This window comes from Carcharodon carcharias, chromosome 21, assembly GCF_017639515.1.
Source record: "Carcharodon carcharias isolate sCarCar2 chromosome 21, sCarCar2.pri, whole genome shotgun sequence".
Taxonomy (NCBI): Eukaryota; Metazoa; Chordata; class Chondrichthyes; order Lamniformes; family Lamnidae; genus Carcharodon; species Carcharodon carcharias.
Genome location: NC_054487.1, coordinates 85231772 through 85246278, shown reverse-complemented (window position 1 = coordinate 85246278; position 14507 = coordinate 85231772). Strand labels below are relative to the sequence as shown.

General features: G+C 43.5%; 1 protein-coding gene across 1 annotated transcript in view; it reads left to right on the top strand.

The window, feature by feature from the left end:
• The first annotated feature begins 6399 nt into the window (after positions 1–6399).
• Positions 6400–14507, top strand: part of slc17a8 (solute carrier family 17 member 8) — a 64704-nt gene continuing 56596 nt past the window's right edge. The window contains exon 1 of the mRNA XM_041216133.1: positions 6400–6500. Within this exon, the coding sequence (XP_041072067.1) occupies positions 6400–6500 (101 nt within the window). The remainder of the gene's footprint in view (positions 6501–14507) is intronic.

Genomic DNA, 14507 nt, shown 5'->3' with positions numbered 1-14507 from the left:
CCGATTTTTCGTGACTCATCCCACAATACGGTTGGCGGACGGGCGATTCAGCAGGCGGCCCTTACATGTTTCATCAAACCTCACCCAAGGGTGGGATGAGATTTCCATTGTGAATTTAAAAAAATAGAAACGTGCGGAGAGCATTTTGATCAGGTATATTTTCAGGTGCCTAATTGTGACGCCTGGACATTTTTTCCCCATTGTTTAAAACTTGATTTGGAGATTTGTCAAACCTGCAGATCCCTGAGGCAGCTGTCCACTCGCAGAGAGTTTTCTCGCAGCGCTCACCCTTGCCCATGGAAACATCGCCGTCCACCCTCTTCCCACCCCAGCAGCTTTTCATCCCCATTTCATTCTGGCTGCCCATTCATTGACCAGCCAGCGTGAAATGGCGAGCGGGGGGGGGGGTGGGGGGCGATCGCAGTCGGGAGGTCTGTATCCCGAGCACTCCCGGGCCAACCGATCACACACACCTGTCAAGGGTAAAATTCAAGCCCGAGGGTGTGGAAATCACAAATGAACAATTTAATCACTGTGTCAATCTTTTACGCCACCTTTTACCAACATGTGGCACTATTTCATGACTGCCGGTTTGCTGTTAGCTATATTGTACTGGAAAAACTGACAAGTGTTGTTCACTAATTTGTAAGGCCTCGCCCCCCACCCCTCCATATCTCTGTGATCACCTCCAGCCCTACAACCTACCGGGATAGAGTCATAGAGTCATAAAGCGCAGAAAAAGGCCCTTCGGCCCATCGAGTCTGCACAGGTCAAGCAAGTACCTAACTATTCTAATCCCATTTTCCAGCATTAGGCTTGTATGCCATGGCATCGCAAGTGCACATCCAAATACTTCTTAAAAGTTATGAGGGTTTCTGTCTCTATCACGCTTTCAGGCAGTGAGTTCCAGATTCCCACCACCCTCTGGGTGAAAAAATTCTTCCTCACCTCCCCTCTAAACCTCCTGCCCTTTACCTTAAATCTATGCCCCCTGGTTAATGATCCCTCCACCAAGGGGAAAAGTTCCTTCCTGTCTACCCTATCTATGCCCCTCATAATTTTATACACCTCAATCATGTTCCCCCTCAATCTCCTCTGCTCCAAGGAAAATAACCCCAGCCCCTATCCAATCTCTCCTCATAACTAAAACTCTCCAGCCCAGGCAACATCCTGGTAAATCTCCTCTGCACTCTCTCTAGTGCAATCACATCCTTCCTAAAATGCGAATTCCAGAACTGCACACAGTGCATTACCTGTGGCCTAACCAACGTTTTATATAGTTCCAGCATAACCTCCCTGCTCTTATATTCAATGCCTCGGCAATTATCCCATATGCCTTCTTAACCACCTGTCCCACTACCTTAAGGGACCGGTGGACATGCACACCAAGGTCCCTCTGATCCTTGGTACTTCCCAAGATCCTACCATTCATCGTGTATTCCCGTGCATTGTTTGTCCTGCCCAAGTGCATCACCTCACACCTATCCAGATTAAATTCCATTTGCCACTGATCAGTCCATCTGACCAGCCTGTCTATATCCTCCTGTAATCTAAAGCTATCCTCCTCACTATTTACCACCCCACCAATTTTCATGTCATCTGCGAACTTACTGATCTACCCTCCTACATTCAAGTCTAAATCATTTATATATACCACAATCAGCAAGGGACCCAACACCGATCTCTGTGGAACCCCACTGGACACAGGCATCCAATCACAAAAACACCCTTTGACCATCACCCTCTGCTTCCTGTCACTTAGCCAATTCTGGATCCAATTTGCCAAATTGCCTTGGATCCCAGGGCTCTTACCTTCGTTATCAATCTCCCATGTGAGACCTTATCAAAAGCCTTGCTGAAGTCCAAGTAGTCTATGCCAAATGCATTGCCCTCATCTACACAACTGGTCATTTCTTCAAAAAATTCAATCAAGTTGGTCAGACATGACCTCCCCTTAAAAAAACTATGCTGCCTCTCCAAGTGTAGATTAATTCTGTCCCTCAGAATTACTTCCAATCGTTTCCCCACCACTGAGGTTAAACTGACTGGCCTGTAGTTCCCTGGTTTATCGCTTCCTCCTTCTTGAATAATGGTACCACATTGGCTGTCCTCCAGTCCTCTGGCACCTATCCTGTGGCTAGAGAGGTATTGAAAATTATTGCCCTGCTATCTCCCCCTTTGCCTCAGTCAACAGCCTGGGATACATTTCATTCGGGCCTGGAGATTTATCTACTTTTAAGCCTGCCAAACCACTTAGAACTTCCTCCCTTTCTATGCTAATTTCTTTAATCATATCACAGTCCTTCTGCCTGATTTCCATACCCATGTCATCTCTCTCACTTGTGAACATCAATACAAAGTATTCATTTAGAACCCTACTTATGTCTTCCGGCTCCACACACAAATTACCACTATGGTCCTTAATGGGCCTTACTCTTTCCCTAGTTATCCTCTTACTCTTAATGTACTTGTAAAATAACTCTGGATTTTCTTTTATTTTACCTGCCAATGTTTTTTCATGCCCCCCTTTTGCTCTCCTAATTTCCTTTCTAAGTTCCCCTCTACACATTCTATATTCCTCTAGGGCTTCTGCTGTTTTGAGCCCTCAGTATCTGCCATAAGCCTCCCTTTTTCTCTTTATCCAATCCTGTATTTCCCTCAACATCCAGGATTCCCTGGATTTGTTGGTCCCACCCTTTGTCTTTACTGGAATATGTTGGCCCTGTACTCTCCCTATTTCCTTCTTGAATGAGTCCCACTGCTCTGATGCAGATTTACCTAAAAGTAGCTGCTCCCAGTCCACTCTGACCAAATCATATCTGATCTTATTAAAATTGGCCTTCCCCCAATTTAGAACTCTGATTTCTGGCCCATCCTTGTCCTTTTCCAAAATAACCTTGAATATAACTGAGTTATGATCACTATCTGAAAAATGCTCCCCCTCTAATACCTCTACCACTTGCCTGGTTTCATTCCCTAAAATTAAGTCCAGGACCACCCCTTTCTTGTAGGACCTTTTACATACTGGCTTAAAAAGCTCTCCTGGATGCATTTTAAGAATTCTGCTCCCCCTAAACCTATCACACTATGACTAACCCAGTTAACTTTGGGGAAATCTCCCACTATTACTACCCTATTATTTCTACACTTCTCTGAAATTTGCCTACATATCTGCTCTTCTATTTCTCTCTGACTGTTTGGGGGTCTATAGTACACTCCCAGCAATCTGATTGCTCCTTTTTTGTTTATCAGTTCTACCCATATTGCTTCATTTGAGGAGCCTTCTAAGATGTTATTCCTCCTTACTGCTGTAATTGATTCCTTGATCAATATTGCAATACCCCCTCCTCTTTTATCTCCTTCCCTGTCTCGCCTGAAGACCCTATACCCTGGAACATTGAGCTGCCAATCCTGCCCCTCTCTCAACTATATCTCTGTGACAGCAATGACATCATACTTCCATGTGTTAATTTGTACCCTCAACTCATCTGCCTTATTTATCAGACTCCTTGCATTAAAATAAATGCCATCCAACTTTGCCAAACTCCCTTGTGGCTTAACTGGCCTATAATTTCTATGCCTTCTAGACTCACATGCTCTCTCTTCTAATTTTGGCTGTGCATCTCCCCCTGCTGAACCTCCTGTCTGGATCCCATCCCCCTGGCAAGTTAGTTTAAACCCTTCCCAACAGCACTAGCAAACCTCCCCACAAGGATGTTGGTCCCATCCTGGTTCAGGTGCAACCCGTCTGCCTTGTACAGGTCCCACCGCCCCCAGAAACAGTCCCAGTGTCCCAGAAATCTAAAGCCCACCCTCTTGCACCATCTCTCTACCATGCATTCATCTGGACTAACCTTCTATTTCTGTACTCAATAGCATGTGGCACCGGAAGTAATCCAGAGATTACTACCTTTGAGGTCCTGTTTTTTAATCTGTTTCCTAGCTCCCTAAATTCTGCTTGCAGGACCACATCCCTCTTTCTACCTATGTCATTGATACCAGTATGTACCATGATCTCAGTCTGTTTACCCTCCCCCTTTGGAATACCCTGTAGCCATTCAGTGACATCCTTGACCCTGGCACCAGGGAGGCAACATATCATCCTGGAGTCACGACTACAGCTGCAGAAACGCCTGTCTGTTCCCCTTACTATTGAGTCTCCTACCACTATTGCTCTTCCCCTCTTTTTCCTCCCCCACCTTTACAGCTGAGCCACTCACAGTGCCATGAGCGTGGCTGCACACCCCAGAGGAACTGTTACTCTCACCATTTTCCAACACAGAAAAACGGTTCTCCAGTGAGATGCACCCTGGGGATTTCCTGACTACCTGCCTGACCCCTTTCTTCTGACTGATGATCATCTATTCCATCTCTGTTTTCACTTCCATAAGCTGTGGGGTGACCACATCTAAAAACGTGCTATCCACGAAACTCTCAGTCTCACGGATGCACCTCAGCACTTCCAGCTGCTGCTCAAGCTCTGAAACTCGGAGCTCAAGTAGCTGCAGCTGGTGGCACTTCCTGCACACATGGTTGGTCAGAGCGCAAGGAGCATCTAGGACTGCCCACATGTTGCAGGTGGTACATAACACAGGACAGAGCTGCCCTGCCATGCCTCTAGTTGAAAAAAGCCCTTACTTTAAGTTGAATGCAGTAAAAAAAAGTTAAATTATTTATGAATTTTAAATAAAAACTAAAACCCTTACCTTTCTTTTGCTTAATCTATTATAAACTGGGGGAAAAATTGGAGAAAAACACTTACCCATTACTCACCAATCAGCTGATCTCTGAGCTCAACTAATTCTGGCCTCTTGCTCCTACCCGAATTTAATCAGGCCACCACTGGTGGCTGTGCCTTTAACTGTCCAGGCCCTAGACACTAGAATTAACTCTGTAAGCCTCTCCACTTCTCTCTCCTCCTTTAAAATACACCTTAAAACCCATCCCTTTGACCAAGAGTGTGTTCAACTGTCCTAATAACTCCTGATGTGGCTTCATGTCAAATTATCCTCCTGAGAAGGAGTTTGGCATGTTTCATAATGTTAAAAGTGCTTCATAATGTTAAAAGTGCTATATAAATGTAAGTTGTATTTTGAATTTTTTTTGTATACATATATATATATTCTGTAAAAACATAGTAAGGTTAGATCTCGGGAAAAGAGACAAACTGAAAACCCTCGATCTATTTTGTATTCTCCTTCCCTAACTTCAGAGAATCTTGGAACAATCATTCAGAAATATAAAATAATCAAATTCACCAGCAATGTTTCAATTCTAGCGAATTGCAGCCTGGCTTAAATGTCAAAAGAGGTTCGGAAAAATGAACTAACTTCGGTTAGTTTCCCACACGTTGAGAAACGTTTTGTTTCCTACTTTTTTAATGGAGTGTGTAAATATGCAATTTTTATGTCACCTTATCACAGGCTGAGTTCATTCTTAAGATAAATGGTGCACAAATAAAAGGGGGTGGGGGGGGGGTGGTGGGGGGTGGGGGTGTGAATGGTTCTGAACCATCACCATGAAGTAACTAATTATTGGGGGGCGGGGGGGGGGGATTGCTATGGGATGTGGCCGAGAGATTGATGAGGTGTCCTGAGTTCCATAAGATTCATGCATCCTCTGATGAAAGGAAATTCATACATCATCTGTTGAAAGGGGTGTGGGGCTTTAATAATGAGCTTCTATCCTCACTATCAGTTACAGTCACAATAAGGCAAGGTGACTAGCATTGGGCTACAACCTGCGTCATTTAGACCGACTACAAAGCTGTCAATTTTTGATAAAGTCATTCCCCCCTCCTCTCAGTCTCTCTCTCTCTCTCCATGCACTGCCTCTTGCGTTGTGAGCCATCTGAAAGCAGGCGAGCAGGTAGCAAGAGCTCTCGATCGCAGCTGAGTGGATGCCGGATTGTGTGATGGTTGAAATATCAGCGATTCTTTGACATTTCTGGGGGCAGGTGGGAACCTATTGACCCCCCCCCCCCATGTTCGAGAACAGGGGCACATCTCCAAGGAGCTCCAGGGATTGTGCCATGTTTGGTGAAACCCGCACTTGCTGCCTTCTCTAGATCACCAAGACAAGTCTCTCGCTGCAAACTTCCCGCAGGAACTAGTTGGAAGCGGAGGGACAAGTGGAGGAGGAGGAGGAGGGGAGTGTGCGGGGGGGGGGGGGGGGTGTGGTGGGGGGGGAGTTGAAAGAAACATGGACAAACTATCTGAATAAAGACGGCAACTGGCAGCCTTCTCTCAGAAGGACCATGGAACACAATGCGAGGATTGCGGTGACCCTGCTGCAGTAGATCCTGGTAGAGTCTAACTAAGTAGTTGGAAAGCAGACAGACAGAGGCGGACACTGTCCCCCCCCCACCCCCCCGCCCCCCGCCTCCTCAGGCCGGCAAAGATGCCCTTCAAAGGATTTGCCACTCTGAAGGAATCATTCTTCAAACCGGTCAAAGAGGAAGCCAAGTACGCGGTGGGAGACTCACTGGGTGATATGCGCAGGTACAGGGAGAGAATGATCGCTTTTCATTTCCACAAATATCCTAATGTTGGAAGTTTCTGGATAGGAGCTGTAATACAAAGTTAGCCCCCTCTCCACAGCGTCTAATCCACGCAGAGAGCTGGGGAATAAGGACTGTGGACGGAGTATCTATTGTGGTGGTTGCAGTGCCGGTGGAAGTTCGCATTGATAGAACAAGACTTGGTTGGGTCACAATCTGACTGCCAGTATTTATCATAAAATTTTAAAACAACATTTTTAAAACTATAATATTGAGACAAAAAGGTAGGAATGCCTACAGGTTAACTCTTAGCTGCCTGACACTCGCTTTGTGGGGTTTTAAAGATTTATGTACAAGATCATGTTATTCAGCAATTTCTACCCAAAAAGCGAATAGGACCTTCCCATAAATGTTACTCCACTGTATGTTTTTATTTTATAAAGTAACCTAATCTGTGTAGACCCCACCGCGAGCATTTGTACAATTTCAAGCAAGAGCTACACTATTTGATGTCGCTCGATTTAATTTGGATTAGATTTCTCTTAACTAAAAGAAATAGTTAAAAAGGGAACTATTTGGTTGGACAGTGAGAGATCTCTTCAATGAGATATAACGGCTGAATTATATTCCGCTAATACGTTTACAGATAATTATAGAATTGATGGGTTTGTAAGATTTCTGGAGTTGTGACAATTACATAGACATCAACCATTCTCACATTATAAACTAGGGCAATTTACGATATTTTATATGTTTTTCTACCAACACAGACAGGCATCTCCCTTATATAATTAATTAATTAAAATGCCTGTAAAAGACTCCTAAGTAATATTACAAGAGAAAAAAACTATTATTAAGATCCTACTAAGAATACTTACCAGCCCATTATGACTGCGTGTGTGTTCATTATTATGCAGCAGTGTTCATAATATCATCAGAATTACCTGGAAAAACTCAGCAGGTCTGGCAGCATCGGCGGAGAAGAAACGAGTTGACGTTTCGAGTCCTCATGACCCTTCCACAGAACTGACAGTCAACTCTTTTCTTCTCCGCCGATGCTGCCAGACCTGTTGAGTTTTTCCAGGTAATTCTGTTTTTGTTTTGGATTTCCAGCATTCGCAGTTTTTTGTTTTTATTTCATAATATCATGTTTAACTGAAATATTTCACTTGCAGCAATTCTCCTGACTTTAATGTTATTAGTTTGAAAGACACAAAGAGACTCCATCGCAATCCCATTCAGAAACCATACATTAGAATAATCAACTCAATTTAATACTCCCTTTCGCTGTCAGTGGCTGTAAATCAATTACTATCTCTTTGTTAATTGATACATATGAAAAAACAGATGGAACTCCGGTGCAGTTCGTAATGAAACAGCATCTCAAGCTTTTAAATAGAAACGTAATTTGCAATGATTTACCAGGGATGTCTCCTGACAATAACATTAAACTGTGGTTTTGTTAGTCATTATTGTCCACTATCAGTCTCTTCCGAGGGTTTATTAGAGAACCCGCCACATTTTATGTTCCCTTTACAAATTTATTTATCTTAACAGCTGATGTCATGGGAACTGAACTGTGTGCAGCGTAAGGCGACCCCTTTACATAGACTGCAGGGGTTCAAGAAGGCAGCCCACCACTACCTTCTCAAGGGCAATTAGGGATGGGCAATAAATGCTGGCTTGGCCAGCGAAGCTCACCTCCCATGAAAGAATTAAAACAAGTATGATTTATGAATTAATGGCAAATGCATTGGTAAAGTTGAGGTGATTGCTTCTTTCTAAATGTGTTCTGTTATTTAAATATTTTTGACTTGTTAGGATCGCTCTGTTGATTGTATTATCCTCCAGCCCAGCCCATGAGTTCTGCCCATGTCCTAGCTCCCACCAAATCCTATTCACCCTTCACTTCTTGTGTTCACTGGCCAACGTGGATTTAAAAAAACATTCAAATAGTTCCAAGGCCTGTAATCTCCTCCAGCCTCACAGCCCAGATGCCTGCGTTCCCCCAAATCTGGCTTCTTAAGCACCACTGATTTCAATCGCTCCACGATTGCTGGCAGTGCCTTCAGCTGCCTGGGTCCCAAGCTCTGGAATTCCCTCCCAACCCTCTCTGATTCTCTACCTCTCTCTCTGCCTTTAAGAGGCTCCTTAAAGCCTATTTCTTTGACTGAGCTTTCCCCTTGTCGCATAGTGTCTATGGCCACACTAGTCTGAAAATGTCTGATCTTGCCTGATCTCAGAAGCTGGTACTTGGATGGGCAACCATCTGGAAATGCTGGGTGAAGTAGGTTTTTTCTTATCAAATGGTGGAGGAGCCTTGAAGGGCTGAATGGCTTTCTCCTGCTCCTAACTCGTATGTTTGTTTGTGTCAAATTTGTGTTGACAACACTCCTTTGAAACACCTTGGGACAATTTTACTAAATTAAGGGCACTATATAAATTCAAATGGTTGTTAATAACATATATGTTTTATGAAAAGCTGATATGTTAAGTGACTGTATTGTGTTGGGATAAAACTGGGGCAATTGTATCAATGCTATCCAAACCTGAGGATATGTTGCATTCTTGAAACCTGCTTCAAGCCATATTATTCATAGTTCATAGCTAGATCAGCTGTCAGCAGGGGCTCAGTGTGTACCTCTCTGCTTCCCGAGTCAAAAGCCCCACTCCAGCAACCTGAACTAACAATCCAGGTTTAGGCTCCCAGTGGCACTACTGAGGGAGTGCTACATTGTTAGAGGTCCTCTTTCAGGATAAGACATTAAATGGAGGCCCCATCTGTCCTGTCAGGTGGGTGTAAAAGCAGGAGAGCAGATAAGTTCTCCCCAGAGTTCCGGCCATTATTGGCCCCTCAGTCAACATCAATTTTAAAGAAAAAGCAGTTTTATCTGGTCATTATTGTGTTGCTGTTTTATGGGAGCTTCCTGTGCGCAACATGCATCCAACATAATAGCAGTGATTACATTATAAAAGCACTTAGTTGGCTGTAAAGTGCTTTGGAACATCCTGGCGTTATGAACAGTGCTATAGAAATGCCAATTCTTTTGTTCATGGCGTTGTAACTCATTTTTTGGAAACTTAAAAAAAATGTTAACAGTGAGTACAAAGACGCACTGCAACAGATCGCAGGCCCCATCATTAAGTCAAGGGATTTAAACTGCAGTGCTTTAGACATAGAAGGACACTGCCCTTTCACCTCCAGGTTCTGAGTTTTAACACAACATAACTCACTGCAGCCAGGGATCCCCCTTTCTTCCGGTTAAGTGGCTCCTGCACATCTCAAAATGGGCCCTGGTGTTTAGAGAGCAAGGTGTACCCTGAAACAGTGATCATTCGCCACAAACACCAAACGATTAGGAGCAGTGACTGGAGGACAGGGATTTAAGGTAATGCAAACAGAAAATGCTGGAAATATTCAGTCAGGTGTGACAGCAACTGTGCAGAGAGGAGCAGAGTTAATGTTTCAAGTCGATGACCTTTCATCAGAACTGAAAGGTCACAGACCTGAAAAGTTAACCCTGTTCCTCTCTCCACAGATGCTGCCCGTTCTGCTGAGAATTTGCAGCATTTTTTGTTTTTATTTCAGATTTCCAACATCCACCCGCTGTTTGCCCTAATTTTTGAGTCAGTCCTTCAGAATTGAAAGCTCCTATTTCGGGTGTAACTCTGGTGAATCTGTCTGCTTTCTGCATCTTGACTATCTCTTCTACATTGAGAGCACAGAGAACTTTACAATATCTTGTGCAAATTCAGCATCACTTCTTTGCTCCCCTGTTCAGTGCTCCTATATCTAAAACCTGGAATCTCATCTGTTATTCTGCACCTCAAACCTAACCTGGGATTTGTACACAAACCTTTGGAGGTGGCAGGACAGGTTAACAAAGCAGTTAATAACGTGTTCTGAGATCCTAGGCTTTATAAATAGAGGCATAGAGTACAAAAGTAAGGAAGTTTTAATGAACTAACATAAAATGCTAATTTGGCCCCAAACACTAAAACACTAGATTGTGTCCCATTGTGGATACCACCTATTAGGAAGGATTGGAGGCTTTGGTGAGAGTTTCAAAGCAATTCACTGGAATTATTCCTGGGATGAGGGATTACAGTTATGTGGATAGACTGGGGAAATTAGGGCCATTCTCCTTAGAGCACAGGAGTTATGATAGAGGTGTTTCAATTGTGAAGGGCTTTGACAGAGTAAATAAGGAGAAATTGTTTGCAATGGCTGATGGGTCGATAACCAGGTGACACAGATTTATGGTGATTGACACAAGAACCACAGGTAACATGAATGGAAAAACCATTTTATGATTTGCATGTGGTTAGGATCTGGAATGCGCTGCCTGATAGGGTGGTGGATACAGATTCAATAGTACCTTTCAGAAGGAAATTGTAAAAATATTTGCTGGAGAAGCAAAAATACAGGACTATAGGGAAATGGATGGGTTGGGGGGGGGGTGTATGAGTGGCTCTAATTTGGTTGCTCTTATGCAAACTCAATGGGCCGAATGGCATCCTTCACATAACACAAGACCACACAAGAGATAGGAGCAGGAGTGGACCATTCTGTGCAATACCTTTCCATGATTCTATGATTCACTCTGTTCCTCTACTCAGTCCCCCCACCCTGCTGTCCTCAGGAGGTTTGCTATGATAACAGAGCTGTAATTATGGGGAACTCTATCTACCCTATCATAGACTGGGATAAGACCACAGTTTGGGCTGAAAATAGGGATAGCGTCAATAATTCAGTTTTCTTAATCAGTATGTTTTTTTTTTATCTGGGCAGATTTATTAAGTACAAGTTGTTGAGTTATTTAAGAAACAATTCAGATTGCATAGGAACTTTTGAAATGAAGTATACTTGAAGATGGCTAATTTGTGAGGTAATGGAGACAAAACTTGGGTATGAGGCAAAATTGGACAGCTCTTTCAAGGAGCAAGGATAGGCATGGAGGGATGAATGGCCTTCTGTGCCATAAGGTTTCATTGAATACCGCAACGTCTGAACTGTAGCGTCCTTTTGCATGGCCCTAAGAAAGTCTGAATGTCCTCCCTTATCCGCAATTGTCTTGCAATCTGACCTAGAAATACATGGTGAGGGTTATATGAGGGATAGGGCTAGATTTCAGCTTGGGACTATGTATCACAAAAGAAACAGGTTCACAACCACATTACACAAGGCGCACAGATGAAATTATTCCCCAGCATGGACACAATGGAATGCAGTGGTATCAATGGTGGCGAAAAATCTACTAAAATTAATTGAAAAACGTCAATTTACACAGGAACTTTAATGGGCTCAGGAAGTCCCAAAGTGCTTCACAACCAGCAAATTAAGTTTTTCTTTAAAATGTAGTCACTGTTGTAATGTACTGTCACAAGGCTCCACAAACATCAATGAGATAAATAGACAGATAGTTTGTTTTTGATGAAGGGATAAATGTTGGCCAACACTTTGGGAGAACTCCCATGCTCATCTTCAAAGTAGCAGCCTGGGATCTTGTACAGAATGGGCAGACAGGATCTCAGTTTAGCATCTCAACTGAAAGCTGGCACCTTCGACAGTGCAGCACTCCCTCAGTACTAGATTCAAGTGTCAGCCTAAATAATGTGCCCAAGTCTCTGCTGCAGTAGATATAGCATATTAAGAGATATGGAAACAAGGAAACATTTGAAAAATTTGGCCCAACTAGTCCATCTTGGTCAAAACAAAAACAAAAACAGAAATACCTGGAAAAACTCAGCAGGTCTGGCAGCATCGGCAGAGAACACAGTTGATGTTTCGAGTCCTCATGACCCTTCAACAGAACTAAGTAAAAATAGGAAAGGGGTGAAATATAAGCTGGTTTAGTGGGGGGAGCGGGGGGTGGAGATAACCAAAAGATGTCACAGACAAAAAGAACAAAGAGGTGTTGAAGGTGGTGATATTATCTAAAGGGATTTGCTAATTAAGGATAGAAAGCAGGACAAGCAAGGTACAGATAGCTCCAGTGGGGATGGGGTGGGGCGAAGGAATACTAAAAAGGCTAAAAGGTAGAGATAAAACAATGGATGGAAATACATTTAAAAATAATGGAAGTAGGTGGGAAAAGAAAAATCTACACAAATTATTGGAAAAAACAAAAAGGAGGGGGAAGAAACGGAAAGAGGGTGGGGATGGAGGAGGGAGTTTATGATCTAAAATTGTTGAACTCAATATTCAGTCCGGAAGGCTGTAAAGTGTCTAGTCGGAAGATGAGGTGCTGTTCCTCCAGTTTGCATTGAGCTTCACTGGAACAATGGAGCAAGCCAAGGACAGACATGTGGGCATGAGAGCAGGGTGGAGTGTTGAACTGGCAAGTGACAGGAAGGTCTGGGTAATGCTTGCGGACAGACCGAAGGTGTTCTGCAAAGCGGTCACCCATTCTGCGTTTGGTCTCTCCAATGTAGAGGAAACTGCATCGGGAGCAACGAGTGCAGTAGACTAAGTTGAGGGAAGTGCAAGTGAAATTCTGCTTCACTTGAAAGGAGTGTTTGGGCCCTTGGACAGTGAGGAGAGGGGAAGTGAAGGGGCAGGTGTTGCATCTTCTGCAGTTGCATGGGAAGGTGCCGTGGGAGGGGATTGAGGAGTAGGGGGTGATGGAGGAGTAGACCAGGGTATCACGGAGAGAACAATCCCTACGGAATGCCGCTGGTGGGGGTGAAGGGAAGATATGTTTGGTGGTGGCATCATGCTGGAGTTGGCAGAAATGTTGGAGGATGATCCTTTGAATGCAGAGGCTGGTGGGGTGATAAGTGAGGACAAGGGGAACCCTATCATGTTTCTGGGAGGGAGGAGAAGGCATGAGGGTGGATGCGCAGGAGATGGGCCAGACACGGTTGAGGGCCCTGTTAACCACCGTGGTTGGAAAACCTCGGTTAAGGAAGAAAGAGGACATGTCAGAGGAACTGTTTTTGAAAGTGGCATCATCAGAACAGATGCGACGGAGGCGAAGGAACTTGGAGAATGGGTTGGAGTCCTTACAGGAAGCGGGGTGTGAGGAGCTGTAGTCGAGGTATCTTGGTGTTTATCCTTCACATGAGCAGTATCCCAATCCCATACCACTTTATTCCTCTTGCATTAAATCACCTATTCTTAAATGTTGACATGAACTTTGCTTCAATCACTAATTCCACTCATGAATTCTACAGTCTCAGAACCTGGGGTGAAAAAGTTTCTTCTGCTCTCTGTCCTACACCTTTTCCTTTTAATCTGATACTTTTGCCTCTTAATGGGGAATGGTCTACAGGCCGCCTAACAGTAATCACAATGTAGGACAAAGTATACAAGAAAAAATATAGGGTATGGCAATAGTCATGGGTGACTTCAATCTACATATAGACTGGAAAAATCAGATTGGCAGTAGTAGCCTGGATGAGGAGTTCATAGAATGTTTTCAAGATAGTTTCTTGGAGCAGCACGTTCAGGAACCAACCAGAGATTAGGTTATATTAAACCTGGTATTGTGTAATGTGACAGGATTAATTAATGCCCTCAGAGTAAAGGCACCCCTAATAGCAATGACTACAATATGATTGAATTTTACATTCAATTTGAAAGGGAGAGGACTGGGTCTAAGGCTAGTATTGTAAACTTAAATAACGGCAACTACATGGGCATGAAAGCTGAACTAGCTGAAGTGAACTGGGATACGAGGGATATTAATAGAGAGACAGTGGCAGAAACATTTAAGGGGATTTTTCAGAACACTCAGAGTAAGTATATTCCGAATAAATCTAAAGAAAAATTCTAAGGTGAGGACCCATCATTTGTGGTTAACTAAAGAAGCTAAGGGAAACATCAAACTTAAGGAAAAAGCATATAACTCTACAAAGGTGAGTGGCAGGTCAAAAGATTGATCAGAATATAAAGAACAACAGAGAATGACTAAACTGTTAATCGGGAGAAAGAAATTAGAGTATGAGAGGAAGCTAGCTAGAAATGTAAAAACTGACAACAAAAGTTTCTACAGGCATTTAAAAA